This window comes from Salvelinus fontinalis, chromosome 2 (genome assembly GCF_029448725.1).
Source record: "Salvelinus fontinalis isolate EN_2023a chromosome 2, ASM2944872v1, whole genome shotgun sequence".
NCBI classification, from domain to species: domain Eukaryota; kingdom Metazoa; phylum Chordata; class Actinopteri; order Salmoniformes; family Salmonidae; genus Salvelinus; species Salvelinus fontinalis.
The window spans coordinates 86,409,474-86,437,222 of record NC_074666.1 but is presented as its reverse complement, the minus strand read 5'-3'; the positions used below and the strand labels follow the sequence as shown (position 1 = coordinate 86,437,222).

Here is a 27,749-nt window from a genome sequence, read left to right as displayed (position 1 = left end):
AATCTGGCCCTCAAACCATCATGGTCACCTAATAATCCCCAGTTTACAATTGGCTCATTCATCCCCCTCCTCTCCCCTGTAACTATTCCCCAGGTCGTTGCTGCAAATGAGAACGTGTTCTCAGTCAACTTACCTGGTAAAATAACGGTCAAATAAAAATAAAAAAACCTGGCACGCTAACCAAAATACAGGGGATGGTCTGCCTAGGTCTTACCTAGTGTGCATAGAGTACATACTACGGGTATATGTATGCCCACAGGCCTCTTGCCTAAGCACTCAAGGTGCCTTCCCCTTTCCCCTTGGGAACAAAAACAGAATAATAGTAATGTAACTTGAACAATTTATATAATCAAAACACAGTCCTTGAGACAAAAACATACCTCAGCAGGACCGGCTACAAAAATATTTCACAAAAACTGTCTGAGCAACAACCAACACAGGACATCAAAGAAGCTCTCTCTGAGCAACACCCAACTCTGAGCAACACCCAACACTGGGCAATACCCAGAAATTATTTTTCTGAGGAAAGGAACACTGGCTTTTATACAGCTGGAGAAGGAGTCTAATTGTAGACAGCTGTATCCCCTGACGACAGGGCGGGGTCAGCTCCAATTAGCAATGGGGCCGACCATTCAGCTGCTTGGGGGAATTCAGGAAGCCATTTCCTGAAATACATACACATACGTACAAACCCACAACAACACAGAAACTGGGGAATGTAACAGATAGTTACAGTGTCATAGAAAGTATCCACCCTTCTTACACAGTTGTCACATGTTCGGTGGCTTACAGCCAGGGCTTTCAATGCATTTGAATTATATACATTTCACACTGAACTACTCAATTATTGAAAGTGTGTTGTTTTTTTAAACATACTTGCATGGTTGTGGTTAATTCAGATTAGTACTTAATCATAATGTTCACCAGTCTCATTACAATTAGTAATTGTTTTTTTTGTGTTTAATAATAGATTCTAAGGAGACAGTAACGCATAACAACAATTTTTTTTCGCATAACCTTAACTATCAGCTAGACAGTCTTGCATTTCTCATGAAGATTGTTATGAGATTATCACAAAGTCCTAGACCTAGACCAAGTGGCATGACCTCTCCTCCTAGATGCACATTTTCTGATAGCTTCATCAGAGACACCTTACCTAACCTAACCCACTGTTGTCTAAGGACGTAATCCTTCTGAACCCACGAACATACAGCAGTAGCCTATTGTATTTTGTCAATGTTGTCAACCCTTTACATCTATGTCAACCTTTTTAATGAATATCCTTGTAGCTTTTGGAACTGCCACCTTGACAGAATACACTTTTACTAATGTCTAGGTCCCTAGACTGATGTGTTGCGCATAACTTGAAATTCCAACAGTTAGAACATTGGAAGATGTTTGAGGCACGATATTGTGTAACCAAAGTGGTGACATTAATGACTATCTAGCCTAAATTGTTTTGCGATAAACATATTACTGTGAAATAGTGTAATATTTCATCCCAATGAGGGTCTTAGTGCGTATGTTCTATTCATGCTCCATGGGTCCTAAATCATGTTCTCTGGTACTGTAACTTGAGTTTCAGTGTCACATTCTTGTGTGACGTTCACAACCTGCATGGTGTTGTTCATAGTTTTATAAAGTACAAGAACTTGGTAACCTGTAATCACATACTTAACAACCCTCATACAAATAGGGTCTTGCAATGCATTGTTTTCTCTCACCAAGGATAATGCATTGTTTTCTCTCACCAAGGATAATGCATTGTTTGATTGTGTTTCTTGATCCAGTTTGTTCAAGTTAATACCTATAATTGTCATCCACAATCACATTGTTTTCATTTCAAGCACCTACTGGAACTTAGTGTACTGTACACGTTACCTACACATTACTTTGGATTGACGTAGTTTTCTATTTACTTATAAACTCCCAGTATATTTGTCACAGAATGCCCCTTGAAACCCCCCATGTTAACCACACTAAACCACCTTCGGCAAAAGAAGGCAAAGAGGATTAGCAGAAAAATGACATGTCAATAATGAGCAGTAAAGCAGTGTCAATTCAAAGTGATGTTAGCTCTCTATTTATTATGTAGAGTAGAAGCTGAAGACGAACACTCAACAAATGTTAATGAGGTACATATTAAGAGATCATCAACTTAGAAAAATGTTAAGAAAGTCACACAATCTATAATATTCCTAGATGTTCTGTTTATTATATGACTGAACCAATGTTTTGGCACAGAGTGCCTTTGGCAGTGTCATAAATGTTCAGTCATACAATCAAATAAAAACTAGGCTTTATAGAGTGTGCACATTTCTTTATTTTTGGCCTTATGTTTGTTTCATATAAATATACTCTAGCCTAGAGAGAAAAGAGATGCTGTGTTGTTGGATCAATATTTACATAATTTATTGACACATTACAAATTCATTATAATTTTATTGTATCATACTGTATTCACAGAGTGTACAAAACATTAGGAACACCTTCCTAATATTAAGTTGCACCCCCTTTTGCCCTCAGAATAGCCTCAATTCGTCAGGGAATGGACTCTACAAGGTGTTGAAAGCATTCCATAGGGATGCTGGCCCATTTTGACTCCAATCCTTCACACAGTTGTGTCAAGTTAGCTAGATGTCCTTTCGGTGGTGACCATTCTTGATACATACCGGAAACTGTTGAGCATGAAAAACCCAGCAGCGTTGCAGTTCTTGACAAACTCAAACCGGTGCCTGGCACCTACTACAATACCCCATTCAAAGGCACTTAAATATTTTGTCTTGCCCACCCTCTGAATGGCACACATACACAATCCATGTCTCAATTGTTTCAAGGCTTAAAAATACTTCCTTAACATGTCTCCTCCCCTTCATCTACACTGATTGACAAGTGACATCAATAAGGGATCATAGCTTTCACCTGGATTCACCTGGTCAGTCTATGTCATTAAAAAGCAGGTGTTCCTAATGTTTTGTACACTCAGTGTACATGTATGTAAAAACATGTACGGGAATAATTACTTTTTGAATCCTTTTGTCAGTTTATTTATCCAGATTTGTATAACTTTTATTGGTATAGCTTGTTTGTCAACTTTGGTTGTCCTTAAATCCAAGTGACATCTCATCTTAATCTGTGTTTTATGTTGGGTTGCGTGTTGTGCACACCTTCCCCACCCTTTTTCAGATATGTTTCTGGTGGGTGTCTCATATGTCACTCACTTATCCATTCTCACTCAGTGGTACCTCACATCGTCAGCCAGTCAGGTCAGGTGAGCCCTTCATTGTGCTTTTACTATTGTGAATATGATCAAATGTTCATTAAAAACTTCAAGGATTCAGTTTTCACTTTGCAAATGATGAATAGCTAGATGAACATGAGGATTTATTATTGAAAGAGATTTGCTCTGCCAAATGATTGTATGTCATATATTTTGACAGATTTTCCATACCTATAATGGTGTTTCATATTAGCTGTAACTGATAGTCAAAGGCTTTTCCCCTGGATATGATTCATGAGAGTACATGCCTGGGGATAGATAGAGTTACCCTGTCTTTACAGTGAACTTTTATTACAGTCATCTTTATATAGGAATAGTTCAAATCATTTTTGGTCTCAGGAAATTGTCTTTTAATCATTAAATAACTTTTAGACAAAGTTTTGGTTACTTATTTGTTTTCGAACACACACAAGATGCCCTTGAAAACAGATGACTGCTGTAGAGGCTGCATGGGTGGCATTGTACTGTTATCACAACAGGTGACCAAACTATCGCTAAGTGGGTGAAAAAGGAAAGGCAAAAGACAATGAGAATAGAAATAGCTAACAAACCATCTTTTCAGTGACTTGCCCAAATCAAGAGATTCTCATGTAAGATCTATGTCAATATTTAGCAACAGTACAACAATTTAACATGAATATAATCTCTGTAAGGTGTCCGTTTTATTACTGCTTTTTTTAAATAATGGATATTGTCACTTAATATATTGGAATTGTTGACATTTTGATGAATGCCGCAATCTGTAGGATGTGATTGAGAGTTCTGTTTGTGTTCTGAAAAAGGATGCCTCGTCCATGGGAACAGAAGTGAGCAGTGGCTGATGCGGAACTTCGGATCCTTCTCTACCTTGGTTGACTATGAAGACTTCTTTGCACCGAATATTCATTTCAGTGGTGTAAGTGTTTAACTTTATGGGGGCTCTTAAGAAAGCAGGGACTGTAATGTCGGGAAGATACAAGATGTCATTAAGATGTTATAGGATGGTACAGGAAGTTCATGACCAATCAAGACCAATGTTCTCTCTCCCATAGCTATCAGTCCTGGCACTGCTGAGCCCGGAACAGAAGGCTGAGTTGGTTCTTCACCCCGGAAATGGAGGCCTGGACAATATCACCATCAGCCTGGTCTTCCAGAGTCTGCTTGGGCCTCTAATAAACAATGCTCACCTGAATCAGTCAATGTACAATGCAACAATGATGTCCAACATGATTGCTGGCAATGTCACAGGACCACATGAACTTGATAGAGTAGGTTATGTGTCTTTTTTTATTTTATTTTTTATTTGGTTCCCAATTAGCTTTTGCAGAAGCATCAGCTACCCGCCCTGGGGTCCACAAAAAAAAAAAAACCTGACAAGAAACAAAACACTGATAGACAAGGACAGTCACACAAATTTCAAATACAAAGATATAGAAACAATACAACAACAAAAACTATGTGTGCGTGTGTTTATCGGTCTCTTTTCTGGGGTGGCAGGTAGCCTAGCGGTTAAGAGGGACTAGTTAAAAAATCTGTCAAAGTGCCTTTGAGCAAGGCACTTAACCCTAATTGCTCTGGATAAGAGCGTTGCTAAATGTTAACGTCAAACAAGGCTATTTATTTTGCTGTCATCAACTCCATGTACAGTATGAGCCAACTAATGATTACAAATCTGTGGTTGCAGACTCTAAACGACTTCCTGCCATTCCTGAGGCCCTTGGGTAGTTTCATCAAGACTTTGATGGGCAGCATTCAAGCGGTATGTGTTGTCTTTTACAATCTCACAAGTATGAACAAATTATTTCCTTTCCTTTTCCTTTTCCAATCTGAAACAACGTACTATGTACTATGTACTGTCTCCCCACAGAGGAATGTGAGCTCTGAGAGACAGCATGTTCTGGCCCAGGCAGTAGTGAACTGGATCCTGGCAGAGCTGGCTGGACACATCTCCCCCAACTTCACACTGACAAATGAGACCATCCCCAGCCAGACTCCCTCTCTCAGCAACTTCAACATGACCAGCCTTAAGGACTGGTTTCAGCTTGTGGTCCTCCCTGCCCTGAACCGCTTCCAGCTCAACAACCAGACTCAGATCCCACACAACCTTACTGCTGTATTCAACCAAGTTTTGTGAGTTTAATAAATATTTTATGTTATAAGCCTTGTAGACTTTGTAGACTTTGTCTAGTTCAGGTATTCCCAAACTGGGCTACACGTACCCCCAGGGGTACGCACAATGCCATCGGGGGTACGCCAAATAAAAACGTGATTCACCTTTAAAAATATATATATTTTCCAATGGGGCTATACATTTGGGTAAGGTTTTTTTCTCGCCTGAGTAGCCTCGTTTCATTGCCAAAAATAAAATTCAACCATCTAGTGCTCAGCGAAATAACAACACAATGTCAAATGCAGGTAGCCTAGTCAAATAATTAACATCCAATCACATTAACCATTACTCTCTTGCGGGAATTCCACTAACGGTCCGTATGTAGCCAAACGTAGCTGATGTTCATGTTGATATCTGTACTGATGGCGCAAAAGCCATGACAGGGAGACAATGGAGTGGTAACACACGTGCAAGCAGTTTCTCCCGACGCCACTTGGGTACACTGCAGCATCCACCAAGAGGCTCTTGCTGCCAAGGGAATGCCTGACAGCTTGAAAGACATTTTGGATACTACAGTGAAAATGGTTAACTTTGTTAAAGCAAGGCCCCTGAACTCTCGTGTATTTTCTGCACTATGCAATGATATGGAAAGCAACCATGTAATGCTTTTACAACATACAGAAGTGCGCTGGTTATCAAGGGGCAAAGTATTGACATTTTTTTATGAATTGAGAGACAATCATTTTCACTTGTCTGACCGCTTGCATGATGATGAGTTTCTCACAGGACTGGCCTATCTGGGTGATGCTTTTTCTCGCCTGAATGATCTGAATCTAGGATTACAGGGACTCTCCGCTATGATTAAGAAGTTGGAGCTCTTTTCTGTCTGCATTAACAGGGACAACACACAGGTCTTTCCATCATTGTATGATTTTTTGTGTGCAAATGAACTCAAACTTATGGACAATATCAAATGTGAATTAGCGAAGCACCTGAGTGAGTTGGATGCGCAATTACGCAGGTACTTTCCCGAAATGGATGACACAAACAACTGGATATGTTATCCCTTTCATGCCCTGCCTCCAGTCCACTTACCGATATCTGAACAAGAGAGCCTCATCGAAATTGCAACAAGTGGTTCTGTGAAAATGTATTTTAATCAGAAGGCACTGCCAGATTTCTGGATTGGGCTGCGCTCAGAGTATCCTGCCTTGTCAAATCGCGCTGTTAAGACACTGATGCCCTTTGCAACAAAGTACCTATGTGAGAGTGGATTCTCGGCCCTCACTACCTAGGAAGAAACCTAGAGAGGAACCAGGCTATGAGGGGTGGCCAGTCCTCTTCTGGCTATGCCGGGTGGAGATTATAACAGAACATGGCCAAGATGTTCAAATGTTCATAAATGACCAGCATGGTCAAATAACAATCACAGTAGTTGTCGAAGGTGCAGCAAGTCAGCACCTCAGGAGTAAATGTCAGTTGGCTTTTCATAGCCGATCATTAAGAGTATCTCTACCGCTCCTGCTGTCTCTAGAGAGTTGAAAACAGCAGGTCTGGGACAGGTAGCACGTCCGGTGAACAGGTCAGGGTTCCATAGCCACAGGCAGAACAGTTGAAACTGGAGCAGCAGCACGGCCAGGTGGACTGGGGACAGCAAGGAGTCATCATGCCAGGTAGTCCTGAGGCATGGTCTTAGGGCTCAGGTCCTCCGAGAGAGAGAAAGAAACAGAGAAAGAGAGAAATAGAGAGAGCATACTTAAATTCACACAGGACACTGGATAAGACAGGAGACGTACTCCAGATATAACAAACTGACCCTAGCCCCCCGACACATAAACTACTGCAGCATAAATACTGGAGGCTGAGACAGGAGGGGTCAGGAGACACTGTGGCCCCATCCGATGATACCCCCGGACAGGGCCAAACAGGAAGGATATAACCCCACCCACTTTGCCAAAGCACAGCCCCCACACCACTAGAGGGATATCTTCAACCACCAACTTACCATCCTGAGACAAGGCCGAGAATAGCCCACAAAGATCAACGCCACGGCACAACCCAAGGGGGGGCGCCAACCCTGACAGGAAGATCAAGTCAGTGACTCAACCCACTCAAGTGACGCACCCCTCCTAGGGACGTCATGAAAGAGCACCAGTAAGCCAGTGACTCAGCCCCTGTAATAGGGTTAGAGGCAGAGAATCCCAGTGGAGAGAGGGGAACCGGCCAGGCAGAGACAGCAAGGGCGGTTTGTTGCTCCAGAGCCTTTCCGTTCACCTTCACACTCCTGGTCCAGACTACACTCAATCATATGACCCACTGAAGAGATGAGTCTTCAGTAAAGACGTAAAAGTTGAGACCGAGTCTGCGTCTCTCACATGGGTAGGCAGACCATTCCATAAAAATGGAGCTCTATAGGAGAAAGCCCTCCCTCCAGCTGTTTGCTTAGAAATTCTAGGGAAAATTAGGAGGCCTGCGTCTTGTGACCGTAGCGTACGTATAGGTATGTACGGCAGGACCAAATCGGAAAGATAGGTAGGAGCAAGCCCATGTAATGCTTTGTAGGTTAGCAGTAAAACCTTGAAATCAGCCCTTGCCTTAACAGGGAGCCAGTGTAGGGAGGCTAGCACTGGAGTAATATGATAAAATTTTGGGGTTCTAGTCAGGATTCTAGCAGCTGTATTTAGCACTAACTGAAGTTTATTTAGTGCTTTATCTGGGTAGCCGTAAAGTAGAGCATTGCAGTAGTCTAACCTAGAAGTAACAAAAGCATGGATTCATTTTTCTGCATAATTTTTTTACAAAAAGTTTCTGATTTTTGCAATGTTACGTAGATGGAAAAAAGCTGTCCTTGGAACAGTCTTGATATGTTCGTCAAATGAGAGATCAGGGTCCAGAGTAACGCAGAGGTCCACAGTTTTATTTGAGATGACTTTACAACCATCAAGATTAATTGTCAGATTCAACAGAAGTTCTCTTTGTTTCTTGGGACCTAGAACAAGCATCTCTGTTTTGTCCGAGTTTAAAAGTAGAACGTTTGCAGCCATCCACTTCCTTATGTCTGAAACACAGGCTTCTAGCGAGGGCAATTTTGGGGCTTCACCATGTTTCATTGAAATGTACAGCTGTCTGTCATCCGCATAACAGTGAAAGTTAACATTATGTTTTTGAATGAAATCCCCAAGAGGTAAAATATATAGTGAAAACAGTAGTGGTCCTAAAACGGAACCTTGAGGAACACCGAAATTTACAGTTGATTTGTCAGAGGACAAACCATTCACAGAGACAAACTGATATCTTTCCGACAGATAAGATCTAAACCAGGCCAGAACTTGTCCATGTAGACCAATTTGGGTTTCCAATCTCTCCAAAAGAATCTGGTAATCGATGGTATCGAAGGCAGCACTAAGGTCTAGGAGCACGAGGACAGATGCAGAGCCTCTGTCTGACGCCATTAAGAGGTCATTTACCACCTTCACAAGTGCATTCTCAGTGCTATGATGGGGTCTAAAACCAGACTGAAGCATTTTGTATACATTGTTTGTCTTTAGGAAGGCAGTGAGTTGCTGTGCAACAGCTTTTTCTAAACATTTTGAGAGGAATGGAAGATTCGATATAGGCCGATAGTTTTTTATATTTTCTGGGTCAAGGTTTGGCTTTTTCAAGAGAGGCTTTATTACTGCCACTTTTAGTGAGTTTGGTACACATCCGGTGGATAGAGAGCCGTTTATTATGTTCGACATAGGAGGGCCAAGGACAGGAAGCAGCTCTGTCAGTAGTTTAGTTGGAATAGGGTCCAGTATGCAGCTTGAAGGTTCAGAGGCCATAATTATTTTCATCATTGTGTCAAGAGATATAGTACTAAAACACTTAATTGTCTCTCTTGATCCTAGGTCCTGGCAGAGTTGTGCAGACTCAGGACAGCTGAGCTTTGGAGGAATACGCAGATTTAAAGAATACACTGACGTCAAGTAGGCCACTCCTAGTTGATGAGCATAATTGTTCCTAATGCTACTATTATGGGTGTTTGTTCTTTCATTGTTGCTTATTATCGTAAAGATAGACTTAGCGATATGATGTAGGTGGACAAATTAAACAGCATACACTCTTCGAAAAATGGTGCTATCTAGAACCTAATAGGGTTCTTCTGCTGTCCCCATAGGAGAACCCTTTGAAGAACCCTTGTTGGTTCCAGGTAGAACCCTTTTGGGTTCAATGTAGAACCTTTTCCACAGAACCCAAAATACTTCTACCTGGAACCAAAAAGAGCTATCCTATGGGCAAAGCCGAAGAACCCTTTTGGAACCCTTTTTTCTAAGAGTGTAGTGGGTCAATTTCCGCAACAACTAAGAGTGTTGAAGCGCAAAGCTCAACTCCCCACATGTTTTGGTCCCGTACCTACGGGGCTCTAACAGCGTGAAGCAAACCCATGTACATGCACAGACACTGTGTGTGACTGTGTGGGAGCGAATTCTTGCATCGCACTCATCATCTGCAGTGCTGCTAGTGGCAACATCATTTTGCTGAGTCTACCTTTAACTTAAAAATGTTCTTGCACTGGGGACTTCCAATTCCAAAAATCCTTTTAAATTGTATTGACTTCATGATGACATGTCTTCCCCTGTCACAGGTATCCCATGCAGCAGAAAATCTGTCTGTGATTCTGAGATGTGTGCCCCATTCCAACCTGAGCCTCACTGGAGGAAATCTGAAACTATTGGTCACAGAGCTATCCAAGACACTGACAGGACCACACACGATGATGGTAAGAATATCAGAGAGTCAATTAACATCAAGACAAATGTCATGTTACTGTGAAATTTGACTCATATTGTGAAGTCCTTCCCTTTTAGAATGGCAGTTCGGGTTGGCCCAACCTCACAGACTTGTTTGGCCAGCTTCCGACAGATGGCTTCAGTGCTGAGAACCTTGGTGATGAGAACTTCATCCGCTTCTGGTTCCTGATCAGACTGCGGCTCCTCCTACCTTCAGTGTCAGAGGAGAACCTATCCTGCCTCAGCACTAGAGACTTCAGCTGTCAATCCTACCAAGCCCTGTATGTACAACACAAAGACAACTACAAATACATTTTTCAGTTCATAGACATATATAGAAATGTTACATATGCTATTGATAATACCAAAAGTGTGTATTCTGAATCCTGATTTTCTCATTACTTACAGTGTCATGGGGCTGAGCGATCAAACTTCTCAGTGGTTGGTACTAGTTCATAATTTTGACCTTTTGAACTTACTGATTCATCCAATGTCATTTGTAACCAGTTTGAATCCATGTTCTTATTCCACTGTGTAGGTGGATGTCCTGCCTATGCTGAGCCCCAGGCAGCTGGGGGAGGTGGCCTCCACCCCTGGTCAGCTCAGAAACCCTGGAGATGTCCACATAATACTGATTCATGTGCTTCCCAGAGATCTGGGCGAGTTCTTTGACATTGTTACTCCAGCTGTTGAGGTATGGATGAGTGATGTCCATGGTCAATTCTTATACCACTGCCTTATTCCCTATATACCTTTGCTTAGTACAATCACCTCATGTGTTTCTGTCCTTCAGGGTCTTCACCTTCCGGTGGATGTGCGCCAGGTGCTGCTCCAGCAGGTGTTTGACAATGCCAACCTATCAGATCCCTCCATCAAAGACCCTGAGGTGCTGGTGTGGTTGGGCCAGAGACTCCGCCCACTTTTACCCAACCTAACAGAGGAGCATGTGGCCCCCCTCTTCAACATCATCAGACACAGAGACTGCAACACCAGCCAAGAAACGTAAGATCAGCACAGTGTATCTTAGAAACACTAATCATTTCCAATAATGTGATGCACGTTTGCAACTGACCTTCGTGTACACTACATTACTGCTCTTAGTTGTGCTTGACAATGCATATCAATGGGTGCTCTTTCTGGTTTCTGTCATCTACAGAGTGGCGTTGCTGAACTCTATCCTACCATCACTGTCCAACGGCACACAGGCTGCTGTCCAGCATCAAATAATCATGTTTCTCAGAGGTATTCACCTAGTCATCATCTCCAGTGGTGTGAAGTACGGCTGCAATCCCGTTAACGGGATCGATATGACAACAGCCAGTGAAAGTGCAGGGCTCCAAATTCAAACAACAGAAATCTCATAATTAAAATTCCTCAAACATAGATGTATCTTATACCATTTTAGAAATCTTCACTTACCTTTGCTGATCTTCGTCAGAATACACTCCCAGGACTCCCACTTCCACAAGAAATGTTAGGTTTTTTCGGTAATGTCCATCATTTATGTCCAAATAGCTATTTTTGTAGCGTGTTTGGTAAACAAATCCAATGTCAGGGAAGCGCGTTCACTAAAACCTGGCGAAATATCCAAAAGTTCCGTAACAGTCCGTAGAAACATGTCAAACGATGTATTGAATCAATCTTTAGAATGTTTTTAACATAAATCTTGAATAACGTTCCAACCGGAGAATTACATTGACTTCAGATGAGCGATGGAACAGAGCTCCCTCTCATGTGAACGCGCATGGTGAAAGCATGGTCAGGTCATGGCAGACCTGACTAATTCCCCTCTCATTCGGCCCCCCTTCACAGTAGAGGCATCAGACAAGGTTCTACAGACTGTTGACATCTAGTGGAAGCCGTAGGAAGTGAAAACTCATCCATATCTCGCTGTGATTTCAATAGGATCTTGGTTGAAAATCGACCAGCCTCAGAATTTCCACTTCCTGTTTGGATTTTTTCTCAGGTATTGGCCTGCCATATGAGTTCTGTTATACTCACAGACATAATTCAAACAGTTTTAGAAACTTCAGAGTGTTTTCTATCCAATACTAATAATAATATGCATATATTAGCAACTATGACTGAGGAGCAGGCCGTTTACTCTGGGCACCTCTGTGCACCTTTCATCCAAGCTACTCAATACTGCCCCTGTAGCCATAAGAAGTTTTAAGTAAAAATACTTGAAAGTACTACTTAAGTTGTTTTTTGGGGTAACTGTACTTTACTTTTACTTCACTATATTTCTAATGCATATTATGTACTTTTTTATGTCATCACATCATGCAAAACTCATCATACCAGCTGTATGTTTGCCTGCTTGAACAGCAATAGCTCAGATGCACATGAAACATGAAATGACCCCGGAAATGAATAAACAAAGTTCAAGAGATGCAGAACAATTATCTAACATTTAAAATAGGGGAATCTTTCCAGACAGCTGGGTGATACAACAACATATTACAATCGTAGCAAGTACATCTTTCCTCAACAAAGTACGAGTTACCAGTAACAGTAGTAGTATCTCACTTTACTTCTCATGATCCTTCTCTCTATAATTCTCCCTAAATGCATGATAATATAGAAAAATGGGTTTTATATACCATGGTCTGAGGGCTGCAGTTTTGGGCTTAATGCTGGACCAAATGAGGAACGAGTTAATTTACAGTATCTCATTGTTCGCAGAATCAACTCCACTACGTTGCTATAGGAACAACAGCTTCTTCATGTTCCTGAGACAATCCTTCCTCAACTTTACATTCCCAAAGTTCACCAACTCCCTCTCCCTTATTCCACCACAGTGGGAATCTGAGGTACAGTACATTGAACTTGTTTCAGCTGCACTTCAACTTTTGGAAAGTGTGTTCTGGCCTAGAGTCACTGTGTATCCTATGCTATCTGTGTTTCCAGCTGCTCAATACCATGCATCTCTCAGAGCTCGGCACCTTCCTCAGGAAGCCAGAGGTGGTGGACAAAAAGACTAAGCTCTGCACAATCTTCCGAAACTACAAAAATACTCCAGAGTTCTTGGAAACCGTAAGAACACACACTGCTGATTTGTGGTCACCATTTTCAAGCACTCACTGAGTATCCCTTTCTTAGGATTTACTGAAAGAAAAACCTCTGTTAAATGGTGCATTCTCTCAGTCCTTTGACTTTGATCATTATCTGTCTGTAGGAGAATCTTCCGGATGATGTGAAGCGTCCAGTCCTGCCCTGCGTCTGGCCTTTGGCTCTGGCCACTGATGACAAGGCTGAGGCTGACTGCTGGTTTGACAACAGACTGAGGAACTACCTGAAGTTCCTCAACAGAAACCTGCTCCAGTCCTCTGACACACTCAACGCCTCCTGCTTACCCTGAGTACAATCCCTGAGTACTCTGAGCAGTGTTTCTGGATGAAACTTGGGACAGTCCTTGTCCATCATACAGATTCTCATCACCCAAAACTTCCAGGTGATTCACTTTTTAATAGGTTTATTGCTAGTGGCCTATTGGTTGTGAGCATCATTCACAACCATGATTCATGCTTTAAACCATTCCATCCTCTCTACTTCCAATGTAGAGGATATTTCATAGTTAATGTTCTCTTTCTTCAGATTAACAATACAGACAGTCTAATAAACCTGGGCTCTTTAGTGGGAGGTCTTCCTACCAAAACACTCACCGCAATACCCGCGCAGCAGGTTCTAACAACATCCTCCAACCCAAAATGTGTTACCAACATGCTGACTGCTCCAACAATTGTGCAACAGATCTATGTTAATAAGGTATGTACTTGGCTAGCTAACAGTAGCTAGACTAACTGATGTGAAGTAGGCGTTATGAGTTTCCCTCCCAATATTTCTACATGCCTCATTTAAATGTGTTATGAAAAAATCTAGAGTAATCAATCATAATAACAGTATTCATTTTAAAATGTTGACATGTTTTTGTATTACTTATTCAGATCATCACAGTTGACATGAAACCAACAGAACTGATGGTCAATGTCCCAGATGAAATGGCAACCGAAATTCCCAGGAATCTACTGAATTTCCCAACAACTGGAAATCAAACACTCACTGCTCTGAACATCATCAAGAAAAAAATGGAAACCTCAGCAGGTATTGGGGGGTTTGTAGTATTCATAAGCCATGTAGACCTTCAACATTTACACGATTATACAGTGGTGAACATGTGTATTATACGTCTATAAATGTGTCTGCACCTCTGTTTCTCTCTGTTTCATTTATAGGCTGTGCTGTTCTTTGATACAGTAGCAAATGGATTGGATGAGCCTGATGAGTAAGTGTTACAGTGTTTAGAGAATGTTGGTCCTGACCAATAGCTGAGCAGAAATCCTACATGTATCATTTTCACATGGGGATACATTTTTATTATGTACTTGAACAAAAATTGGTTAAAAAATACATTTATAGTTCCTGTATTAACTCTAATGAATGTACTGCATTGATTTCTTTGTAGCCTTTCTGAGTACGTGCTTCAAGGATTCACTTGCTCTCGTGTCCAGACTTTCACCAAAACAAAAAATTCAACATCTCATCAGAGCTTGCAGACGTAGGGCCGGTCGAAGAAAGGTGGTTCTCAAGGAGACACAGGTGAATATTAAAAATACTACTTTTTCTACATAAACTAAAGGGCCCAACTCAATCAAAACCGGTAGCCAGGCCTCCAGATTACATTGTTAATGTGCCTGTATGAATTATAACTGTTTTAATATATTTTTCATGGCTACATGAATCCAAGCATGTATTCTCTCAGCACAAGCATGACAATAGTTACTGGAAACCCAGTAACTGAATATATATTGAATATGTTTCTCTGTATTCAATGAGCTTATTTTACAGACATATGAGAAAGTAACATTTTGTTTTACAGCTAACTTGCATGTGGAACAACATCAAAGGTGAAAGTCCTCAAGATTTTGACAACTATCCATCAGATATGTTGCTGTATTACAGGTAAGATGGTCATGTCACTGACATTGTAAAATGCATTGTAAATGACGGTATCTAATTTTAGATTAACTATTTACTGTTCGTTTATTACGCTGACATAACCAAATGAAAATGCCTTATAAATGGAACCATAAAGACAATGTAAACTGTTTGTATCTTTCTCCAGCTACACCAACATACAACAGACCGACTGCAGATCCTACTTCATTGAAACAGGAAGAGCAGACTTCTCCGTCCTGTCCAGCACGTTGGATGGAAGAAACAATGCCAAAAGTGCCTGGTGAGTTATGTATTCAAGACGAAAGACACAAGTTTCTGACTGAATGTTTAAAAGCAGTGATTATGACGACATTTGATTTATTCCAGAACATCAAAGGGACACAGCTCAGTCGAGATAATCTCGAGGTCCTGGGCAACATGGCATGTACTCTGGATGAGAACTACATTCAGAGCTCTGACTCTTACATCCTGGAGAAACTAAAGAACTGCAATGACTTCTCAGATCAGCAGATTAAAGCTATGGAGACTGTTATCTGCAGTGGCAACACCACATATGGGTATGTCACATTGCTGATATCGGAGCTGTGCTGATTTCAAATGAATGCATTTTTGTCTATAGATTTTTTCTTATTAATAAGTCTGTCTTTATTCTTATCTGTTCAGAAACTGAAAGCACATGGACTGAAAAAACTCACTTAGAGCAGCTTGACATTCTTCCACTGTACTTAACAGAGAACTTCTGGAAACACATCAGCGCGGTATACTATACATGACAATTGCATAGCACTTTGACAATATGTTGTATTCAAATCAAATTGTGTTTGTAACATGCGCCGAATATCAAATCAATGAATCACATTTATTTTTAAAGCCCTTCTTACATCAGCTGATATCACACGGTGCTGTACAGAAACCCAGCCTAAAACCCCAAACAGCAAGCAATGCAGGTGTAGAAGCACGGTGGCTAGGAAAAACTCCCTAGAATACAACAAGTGTAGGCCTTACCGTGAAATGCTTACTTACAAGCCCTTAACCAATAATGCAGTTTTAAGAAAATAGAGTTAAGAAAATATTGACTAAATACCTAAAGAAATAAAACAATAAAAAAGTAACACAAATAACAATAATGAATATACATTGGGTACGCTACCGATTCAATGTGCTGGGTACAGGTTAGTCAAGGTCATTTGTACATGTAGGTAGGGGTAAAGCGACTATGCATAGATAATAAACAGCAAGTAGCAGCAGTGTGTCAGGGAGGCCATTTGATTAATTGTTCAGCTGTCTTATGGCTTGGGGGTAGAAACTGGTAAGGAGCCTTTTGGACCTAGACTTGGCTCTCTGGTACCGCTTGCCGTGCGGTAGCAGAAAGAACAGTCTATGACTTGGGTGACTGGAGTCTTTGACAATTTTTTGGGCCTTCGTCTGACACCGCCTAGTATATAGGGCTTGGATGGCAGGAAGCTAGCTCCCTTATCTTTTGAATAACATCATTTGAGTGACATCCTTTGAGATTGTTACCTATCTCAATTTGAAAAACTCTCATTTACCTTATATGCGTTTCTTATTTCTTAATGTGTTCTCTTTTGACTGAAACAGCAAGTTCCTGAAGAAATTAATGAAAAAACTACGAACAAACAAGACAATGAAGAGGAAACTGAAGAAGCTGTTCAAAGAATGCATATGTCTTTGAGATCCAAACGAAGCACTGGTAGGTTTAAATAATATCAGGTCAATATAGCTGTTCTGTGGTTTTAATAGTGGAGGCTCCTTTATGACATGAATGATCACATTTCTTTTCAATACTTGTCTATTTAGTAAATGCATGTCCAGACTCCCTTGGTAACATTACTCAAGTGACCATAAGCAATGACGCGTTCCCTTTTGGGTATGACACCACCACGTTCAACCACTGTCTGAGCGCTCAAGTAGTAATGGACAATCTGGCCACCCTGACTGAGAAGGTAGATGATGATGACATGCAAAAGGTCCTTTTGGACAAGCTACACCAGGTATAAAACTTTACTGACACAAAACAGGAAATCACAACAGATTTCAAACTCACAGCTTGCCAAGAGGTGGTCATTCAGTAACAGTTCTTTATGGTGTGGTCTTGTCCACTAGGCGTACCCCAAAGGTCTCTCAGACCAGCAGGTTCAGGTGCTTCGGTCGGTGTTTCGCGTGGCTTCAATGGAGCAGATTAACAAGTGGAACATCACTACAGTGGACACACTAGCAGCACTGATGGACAATGGCAATGGAGAATGGGACTCCGACAAAGTAGGGATATTTAACTTTACACCAACAATGTCTTTAAATGGTGTTAAAAAAACAACATGATAAACATTTTGCTTCTAAAAGGTGTGCATTTAAATGTATCTTTCATCTTCCTTTTTCCATTTCAGGCCAAAGTTATTGTCACCAAGTTCTTAAGTGCTGGCAATTTGCTTGGTGCCTCTGAACTGAATTCAATTGGAGGGCCTAACCTGTGCGCACTGGACCTCAGTGTGTTGCAAGGCATCAGAAATGACAGTCTCCGGTAAGATCATCAACAGATCTTGCTGTGTGAGAGAGACACCTTGTGGTCGAGTCACTCCACTTCACATTTATCTTTGTTGTGCTCTTGCAGTGGTTGACCTTAACAGAGTATCGAGGCCTAAATGCCCCTTAAATGATGTTGGAACATTTTCATATGCTTTTTTTGTTTGCGTGTTCATAGTTAGTGTTTTTCTTGTGCAGAACAGAACAGAAATGGAACACAACAGAGATGCAGATGCTCTGGAAATCACTAACTGTTCCTCAGCACATAAGAAGGCCTTCTTTGCAGTAGCTGAGAACGCCTTTCCTATCAACTTCGTCCAAATCCGCGCCACTGCAGATCAGCTAACACCCTACCAGCTCATTCAGACATACCTGGGTAAGGGCTCCCTTTTCTGCATACATACATGGTTTCTTGGATGTCCTGTAATAAATGTGATTTAAAAGATTTAGTTCACTCGGGCTGTGACATTAGAGAACACTTGTGCCACCCCAGTCCTCATTCTCACCATGTTCATTACCCTTTTTTAGGAGGTCCCAGTATCACCTACATACAGAGTCTGTCTAGGGTCAATATTAGCATGGACATCAACACTTTTATTGGTTTGGATTCAGCTGTTGTTCAGGTATGTGCTCATTCCCGTAACCATACCATTCATCAATGACCTGTGATGGCAGTGACTCATATTCATTGTCATCTATCATTTTTTTCTGTAATTCTCTGCCTCTAAATAGGCTCTTAGTGTGAGTGAAGTGTCTGGACTCCTCGGCTCCAACCTAAATGACCTGAAAACCTTTGAGAATAACACTGTAGTGCAGAACTGGGTCTCAAAGCAGTTACAGCCCGAGCTTGACAAGCTGCGTATCAGTCTGACTGGAGGAAGGGTGGATTCAAACACCACCCCCATGACAACAAATACTGCCATCACCATCATCAATACAACTTCCGGTAAGGTGTCAAATGTTGCATTAATGGTTCGCATGCTTCGCCAGTGCTAAATCCATTTTAAAATGTGATTCCATTAGAACGTGTACAAATAATTAGCTTTCAATGAGGGAAATTAGTCATCTGTAATGTACCGTAAACATAATTATACTTATAATGTATAGGAATGTGTTTGGGAACAGACAGTAACAGTAATGACAGAAGACATGCAGATCTTAACCTTGTTATTCTGTTCTCTCTCCTTATCTTTTAGGCCAGAGCAGAGGCACATATCCAGCCCCTCTGCTTTTCCTGTTGGGTCTCTTGTTCATTGCAGTGCAAATGTAGATTCTAATATTGCAATAGAAGCATTATAATTTAGACCAGGTTGCATAATTATCATATCACATCTCTTTTTGTAATCTATTTTTAAAGAAGACATTAAAGCTGACATTATATTTGACAGCCAAATGAGTGCAGTATGCAATAAATATGCCATATAATATATAGTGCTTTATCAACTCCATTGCTACAATTGTATTTTCTATTGGTTAATCATTAATATTAACATAACTACTGTAGGTTATTTATCAACTACTTAATTATTATTTTTTATATATCATTTTTGTTTATTTCATTTTGTATGTTGGGAATGGGAAAGAAATGCACATTAATATGAGGGTGTTCTGTTGTGTGTTTTACTAAGAAGAGACACTTTAACCTGCCAGAAATGCTTTTCTCAAAGAAAGGGAGAAAGATGTGACTTTTCAATTAAAATGAAAAAGTGTCCAATTTGATTTTCTTGTTTTATATTTGCTCGTCAATGTCATTATTATTTACGGACCATGGTTTTACTTTGTTAAGTTGATGGTTGACAATAGTGATAGGCCTAAGAAACTGCAGGATCAAAGAAATCAAATGGGTACGATAAAACGTGTGTTCCCTATGCCCATCATCAGCAAGTGAAAATACCAGAGAAAAAGAGGCCCAACTCGACGGAAAATATTTCTCCCTGCAGCAGGTGGCTGTATTATTTTCTATTTGAGGTTAATTTGGTTGAATATAACTTTCTTAGATTGTTACGAGTGTACTGATATAAGTAGGACACGTGACATCCCGGAAACTTTGAGAAAAAACACTTTATATAGGAATTATCTCGAGATAGCTATGCATATTCATTGTATGAGACTAGTAGCACAGTCTCTCTCCAATGAATACAGGCAGTTTACGTCAACAATCCTCATAGAAATGTATCCACCAATCCAAAGAAAGGATAGGCGGGAGCTAGACAGCCCTCCGTGTTGCTTTGTGAAAAACAACTCCCATTGTCATGTATAAATAAGAAAAAAATGCACGTAGAGGTGTGGTATATTGCGAATGTACCACGGCTAAGGGCTCTGTCCTATATTGTCCATATATCACAAACCACGGAGGAGCCTTATTGCTATTATAAACTGGTTACCAACGTAATTAGAGCAGTAGAACTAAATGTTTTGTCATACCAGTGGTACACATTCTGATATACCATGGCTTTCAGCCAATCAGAATTCAGGGCTCAAACCACCCAGTTTATAATCTTTGATAATATCCTCTGTTAGCACCACGTGTGCTTTTATTTTGAAATGTTCAAATATTTTATTGTATTTTTATTATTAACGACAAATCGATATAACAAGTACATGGGGGAACACAAGTCTATATATAAACAATACACAAAAGACAAATATTGAAATCAACATCCCGGAAATTGGTCACAATTACGTCAAAGGTCACACGAAATATTTTTTATAACTAACTCGTTTGAAAGTTTTCACTCGCAGATGGCATGGACTCTGGACAAATTTCAGGCGAAAAGAAGAAAAGTCCTCCTATCAAAGTTCTTTCCAGCCAACTCCGAGAGGGAAAAGATAACCGATTGAATGGCAAGCTCGAATTTAATATAAAAAGACTGGGACAATGGAAAAACACTGCACTTGTAGTCTCTGTGGTTTGGATGCAAGGGACAATACTGGAAGTTCGGTCGGATCACAACACGGTCCTTCTTTTGGACGAGACAGGGACATTCGTTGTCAATGGCGTCAACAACATTCCTAAGGGCAACCCATGCCTACTTCAGGGTGAGATGCACTTTTATTTTCCATCTAGTTGCAGTTAAAATATGTACAACATTTAACAAAATCCTTGATTTGTTACCCTCTGATTTTACACAGGTAACTATGTCATGGTGATGGGGATGATCCAGGCCCTCTCTCCAGAACCTGTCCTTCGCGCGGTAAAGATGGCAGACCTCTCTGAACGTGCTGCGATTCACAGAAAAATGTGGAAGTTGGAGGTGGAAGACCTTCAGCAGACGCTCACGTAGAAAGAAGCATAAGCAGTATGTTGCTATTAATGCCTGTTTGTTTTCATTTATTTTTAGCAAAATGTAAATATTGCTACTGGTTTTGAGTGGTTTCTGGCCTGCCTGATATTTCATTGCCAAAGGTAATGTATCATAGCCTAGAAGTACGTGCCCATCACGTTTATAATAGAAAGGCTATAATATATGCATATAATGCACTAACACTGTTTTACGATAGGCTATAATTAAGCAATAAGGCACGAGGGGGTGTGGTATATGGCCAATATACCATGGCTAAGAGCTGTTTTGTCATACGCTTAGTATACTGTCAGCCAATCAGCTTTCAGTGCTCGAACCACCCAGTTTATAATATATGCATATAATACACTAAACATGTCAGAAGTGCTGGAGGAGGGTTATGGTGGAAAAAAAGCTAGTCCGGGCAAGAAAGCACAAACTCAAACAAAAGACAAAGAATTTAAATTAAAGAATGAACAATGATCTCATTTGGTGATAAAATGATCTCATTTATTTGTGCTTATGTCATGCATACACATTGAAAAAGTGCCATTAAGTGAATTCTACAGAAGCACACAATTGTATGCGATTAATGAAAATAAATAGCGCCAATACAATCAGTGACACCCTTGTGAATCCATGGAATTGGGAATGCTCAAAGGTGCCTGGATTTCAATCAAAACATCCTGAAATAAGACTTTTTCTGCAGCATAACCACTCATTCATTCAACCTAAAGGCATTTAGGCCTAAGACAACAAGTGGATCTACGTAGGGCAGTTTGTACGATAAGCTTGATTACTTACCAGTAACCATCACAATAAGACTGTATTAACAGGTAGTCATGTTGCAGTTTGATTACATATAGATCCTATGAAAATGTACAATCACAATATCGACCAGTCTTACCTCTAACCCCACCACCAACATTGTGTGGACTTTACTATTCAAACTGACTGCATATATATATATATATATATATATATATATATATATATATATATATACACACACACACAATTATATAATAAGATCCTTAATTTGAAAGTGCAATATTGACAAGTTATCTAGTGGACAAAGGTAATACATTTATATAGATCACTCGAAAAAGAAAAAAAAGCAATACGCAACATAAAAGTATTTAACAAATTGAAATGTAATCTTGATATGTAATACTGTTTGGTTTATACTGTCTGTTAGGTTTATGTACTCTTGTTTGTATATTTCTGTTTTTTTGTATTTGTTGTGTTCATAATAAAAAATACATGTAAAAAATACTTTACAGTAGCTCGAGCCAACTTTCAGGAACAAGCGGCCTGTATGTATCACGTGATATTTTGGCGTCTGGAGTATGTACCAGTATTTGCATGAGACCAAGAAGGTAACACGGCAAATCTATGAGCTCCTATAACTATTTCACTTTTCAAAATTGTGTCCATAGACAAACATTAAGTGATATATATATATTTTTTAATGTACATGTTGTCAATGAAGATAATATAGCTACTACTGTTGCTTTAAAATAGAGATTGACAGCACAAATAACATTTGTTTCTATATATTGTGCATCACATGGTCTCATTTCCTGCACTGAAACAGGGGCCTTGAAGTTCGGTTCTTTCGTGAGTAGCTACTAGTGTATTTAATACACTGTATTAGCATATTTTTTTGTTGTTGAATTAAATCGGTTCCTTTAGGAAGAGCCATGGATTTTATATGTTGATACAGGCAGGGCTGTTGCTGCATAGCACATTGATGAAGACACGCGATCGCGTTGTCTGTCGCAATGGAATTGTAAGGAATCTCATCTAGTGTGTCTTGATTCTCCTTCCGACCCGATGTATCATGCATGTACATACATAAATGAGTATTACTGTGCAATGATTCGGCGTGCACAGTTGAAACATGCGTTAGCGTTGATGGCATAAAGGCGTTCCGTTCATAGTTCATTATTGCATACGCTGTTATGCAGAATATAGCGTATAGATACTGTATGATTACCTACCACAGGGTGGTAGGCTATCAACTTAATGTTGTATCAATACATTATTTCAAGCCTTTTGCTTCTTTGGTGGATTTGGAGCTTAGTTTCTGTGTTGAGTCCTATTACATAGATCAATGGTTGAGTCAGCAGATGTCTGCCGAAAATTCTTCGTAGACAGATTCAGATGTGCAGATACAAGCACTGACAACAGGGTTTATTTTGTTATTTTTTGTTAGTTAAATATTCAACATTATTTGCTTTATGTGACACTCAGGTCTCCCAAGCAGTACCGTAAGACACCAAAATCAACAAGGGATCATACCACGCTGTCCTTGTCAAGTACCGTGTTCTGTGACAATGCTCTGAGTCCCCTTCCTGTTGCAACATGTACATCACAGACCACAGCCCAACTACTGGGGTGGTGACAATCGTAGTGATCCTCATTGCTGTTGCTGCCCTCGGTGTTCTCATCTGCGGATGTTGGTGCTACCTTCTCCTGCAGCGGATTGGCCAGTCTGAAGATGAGGAGAGTATTGTAGGAGAGGGCGAGACCAAGGAGCCCTTCCTGATGGTACAGTACTCCACCAGGGGCCCTCACGTCGAGCACAAAACCAAGCTCGCCCACAACGGCACTGAGAATCACACTTAACTGAGTCATTAAGAAACCGTGTCATCACCTGATATTAACCAAGAGGATTACCTCATTCACATTTCCTGCTGATCATCATCTTTCATCATGCCATTGAAGGATGATTAACGGACTGCAGCTCAATGTCAATCAATGTTATGAGTAAATTTGATATTTTTGTTTCTCATTCCACTGTGGATCTCAGTCAGGATGTGAGGTTGTGAACAGTTCGTTGGTTTGTTTCTTAAGTATACATATTTTGAACACAAAAATGTACATCTGATTGGTGTTGATAGTTTTTGTTAACTCAGCAATCCACTACTGAATTGTGACGGTAGACACTAGACAGCGCTCTGAACAAATGAGTTTGCAAAACCTGCTTGTTGGAAGAATGTATGACAAATTTATAACAAAACAATTTACTTAATATCAAATTGCTCAAATGATTTGAAATTAGCTTATTTTGCATAGTTGAACTTGGTTTTGTTTACCTTCTGTATTCAAATGTGAGTTAATAGCCATTTTAATAATTTGCTAAATGCCAAATTTGCCCAAAGATACAAAGTGTGTGTCACTAGTGTCACTCCCTAGTTTATGTTTGTTGTTGCTGCTACTTACTAAGTAATCTTGTGTACAAAATACTGTTTATTTTCTCCTGTGGTTGCATAGGCAACCACTCAACTAAAACCAGTCATTGAAAGGGCAATTCTCCTTTGATAAACCATCACATTTCACAAGCACAACAGGGTCCAGGGTCTGAGTTTTAGTGAGGTCCGCACTCTAAAATACTATTTGGAGAACAGCAAAAATTTGGCCATGATTATTACACATTTAGATAGCTGGCTAGACTAATTGAACAATCTAATAAAAAATATTGACATGGGCTAATTGAGTGAAAAATAAGAGGGAAACTGCTGATGCACAACCAAGTTGGAAATTGCACCTTGTGTTTTCTACTATTCTAACTGTCAACAGTAAGTTGAGACCCCAACTGTTCCTAAAAAAATGGATTATTATATATATTTTTTAATGTTGGCAAGGTCCGTACCTCGGTGTCCTCATTTGTAGCTACAACACCGAGTAGCTGCTTCAACTGACATGGGTTGAGAAGTCCTGCCAAGAAGCTACCAAGAGCCAATGACATATTTTCTATATTCAGTTGCAACATAGGAAATCCTGAAGGCCCGATTCTATGGTAGCTGAGCAGGTTGATATTTGATGAAACAATGTTATAAAGTATTATGACATGTAAATAACATTATGAAGACTATTGTTCTCTTTGTCATTTGATGTACCATTGCATAATTTCTTGACTTGCTAAATAAAGGTAAAATTAAAAAATACAAATACAAATCAACTTTAAATGTTATATCAGTCCATAGGCCTTATGATTCCTTTTAGATTCATTCCTTACAGGTGTATGTATTGTTGATAGTTATTCGTATTGCTGTTTATAAGATGGTGAAATATCCAAATAATGTGACAATTTGTAGATTTTTAAAATGTTGATTTAATCGTAATTAGTCATTATTCTACATAAAGTAATCCATAATGTCAGTGAAAATAAAGTTCTACAATTTTTTTTGAAATTAAATAACTAAAATATAGTAATTGCATAAGTATTCACCCCCTTTGTTTAGGCAAGCCTACCCTTCCTCTGACCCCGATACAAACATCTGTAAGGTCCCTCGGATAAGTATTGAATTTCCAGCACAGATTCAACGACAAAGACCAGGGAGCTTTTCAAAAGCCTCATAAAGAAGGGCAGTGATTGGTAGATGGATAACAATAACAAATCAGACATTTAATATATATCTTTAAGCATGGTGAAGTTAATAATTATACTGTGGATAATGTACTAAACCACCCAGACACATCAAAGATGCAGTTGTCTGGCAAGTGTCTTCACTGACATGTTAAACATCTGAGTCTGTAATACCAACATGTTTCAAGCAGACCACCATAGTCCCTGTGCCCAAGAACATTAAGGTAACCTGCCTAAATGACTACCGACCCGTAGCACTTTGTAGCCATGAAATGCTTTGAAAGGCTGGTCATGGCTCACAACACCATTATCCCAGAAACCCTAGACCCACTTCAATTTGCATACCACATCAACAGATCCAAAGATGATGCAATCTGGATTACACTCCACACTGCCCTTTCCCACCTGGACAAAAAGAAAACCTATGTGAGAATGCTATTCATTGACTAAAGCTCAGCATTCAACACCATAGTGACCTCAAAGCTCATCACTAAGCTAAGGACCCTGGGACTTAACACCTCCCTCTGCAACTGGATCCTAGACTTCCTGACGGGCCGTCCCCAGGTGGTAAGGGTAGGTATCAACACATCCACCACGCTGATCCTCAACACAGGTACGTGCTCAGTCTCCTCCTATACTCCCTGTTTACTCATGACTGCACGGCCAGGCACAACTCCAACACCATCATTAAGTTTGCTGATGACACAACAGTGGTAGGCCTGATCACCGACAGCAATGAGACAGCCTATAGGGAGGTCGTCAGAGACCTGACCGTGTGGTGCACCCCCCTACGCTGTTGCTACTTTCTGTTATCTATGCATAGCCACTTTAATAACCCTACCTGCATGTACATAATTACCTCGATACCGTTGCCCCCACACATTGACACATTGACTCTGAACCAGTACCCCGTATATACAGCCCCGCTATTGTTATTTACTGCTGCTCTTTAATTTTTTTTTTTTCTTTTCTCTTACTTTTTGTGTAGGTATTTTCTTAAAACTGCATTGTTGGTTAAGGACTTATAAGTAAGCATTTCACTGTAAGGTCTACACCTGTCGTACTCGGCACATGTGACAAATAAAATTAGATTTAATGATTAATTAGCGTTTTACACTGATAAACTTGGATTAACTAACACAATGTGCCATTGGAACACAGGAGTAATGGTTGCTGATAATGGGCCTCTGTACACCTATGTAGAGATTCCATTAAAAATCAGCTACAATAGTCATTCACAACATTAACAATGTCTACACTGTATTTCTGATCAATTTGATGCCATTTTAAATGGACACATTTTTTTTGCTTTTCTTTCAAAAACAAGGACATTTCTAAGTGACTCCAAACTTTTGAACAGTAGTGTATATTTGTTATCTATTTTTCATTCATCTGTAAATGTTAGAATTTCTACTCCACATTATTTTATGTAGAGCGTAGGCAAAAAAACAAATCCATTTTAAACCCACTTTGTAATACAATAAATTTGAAGAAATCCAAGGAGGGTGTAGAGACTTTCTATAGGCACTGTATATTACATGGGTCGCATTCCCCTGCTCAGACATGGCATGCATCAACCAATGGTATTGACTGACAGATCGCTACAACATGACCAGAATTATGTGGACACCTGCTTGTCGAACATCTCATTCCAAAATCATGGGCATTGATATGGAGTTGGTCCCCCCTTTGCTGCTATAATAGCCTCCTCTCTTCTGTGAAGGCGTTGGAACATTGCTGCGGGGACTTGCTTCCATTCAGCCACAAGTGTATTAGTGAGGTCGGGCATTGATGTTAGGAGGTTAGGCCTGGCTCGCAGTCGGCGTTCACAATTCATTCCGAAGGTGTTTGATGGGGCTGAGATCAGGGCCCTGTGCAGGTCAGTCAAGTTCTTTCACACCGATCTCGGCAAACCATGGGCCTTGCTTTGTGCATGGGGGCAATGTCATGCTGAAACAGGGAAGGGCCTTCCCCAAACTGTTACCACAAAGCTGGAAGCAAAGAATTGCCTAGAATGTCATTGTATGCTGTAGCATTAAGATTTCCCTTCACAGGAACTAAGGGGCCTAACCTGAACCATGAAAACAGCCACAGACCGTATTCCTCCTCCAAGCTTTACAGTTAGCACTATGTATTCGGGCAGGTAGTGTTCTCCTGGGATCCGCCGAGCCCAGATTTGTCAGTCGGACTCTTAGGTGGTGACGCGTGATTAATCACTCAAGAGAATGCGTTTCCACTGCTCCAGAGTCCAATGGCGGCGAGCTTTACACCACTCCTTCCGACGCTTGGCATCGTAATCTCAGGCTTGTGTGCGGCTGCTCTGCCATGGAAACCCATTTCATGAAGCTCCCGGCAAACAGTTCTTGTGCTGACATTGCTTCCAGAGGCAGTTTGGAACTTGGTAGTGAGTGTTGCAAGACAGATTATTTTTTACGTGCTATGCGCTTCAGCA

General features: G+C 40.4%; 2 protein-coding genes across 3 annotated transcripts; both read left to right on the top strand.

Moving 5' to 3' along the window:
• The first annotated feature begins 20,312 nt into the window (after positions 1 to 20,312).
• LOC129830302 (recQ-mediated genome instability protein 2-like) lies at positions 20,313 to 22,197 on the top strand. The gene is made up of 2 exons (XM_055892784.1): positions 20,313 to 20,680; positions 20,774 to 22,197. Exons 1-2 carry the CDS (start codon positions 20,389 to 20,391, stop codon positions 20,923 to 20,925), a joined length of 444 nt encoding a protein of 147 aa, XP_055748759.1. The 5' UTR covers positions 20,313 to 20,388; the 3' UTR covers positions 20,926 to 22,197.
• Positions 22,198 to 22,293: 96 nt separating this feature from the next.
• On the top strand, positions 22,294 to 24,889 carry LOC129830311 (stannin-like). Of its 2 annotated transcripts, none has more exons than XM_055892796.1 (2): positions 22,294 to 22,542; positions 23,179 to 24,889. In XM_055892796.1, the coding sequence occupies exon 2, from the start codon at positions 23,290 to 23,292 to the stop codon at positions 23,551 to 23,553; it is 264 nt and encodes an 87-aa protein (XP_055748771.1). In that variant the 5' UTR covers positions 22,294 to 22,542; positions 23,179 to 23,289; the 3' UTR covers positions 23,554 to 24,889. The 2 variants fall into 2 exon arrangements, with proteins under 2 accessions (XP_055748771.1, XP_055748779.1); XM_055892804.1 differs by lacking the exon at positions 22,294 to 22,542 and adding an exon at positions 22,567 to 22,714.
• The last annotated feature ends 2,860 nt before the right edge of the window (positions 24,890 to 27,749 follow it).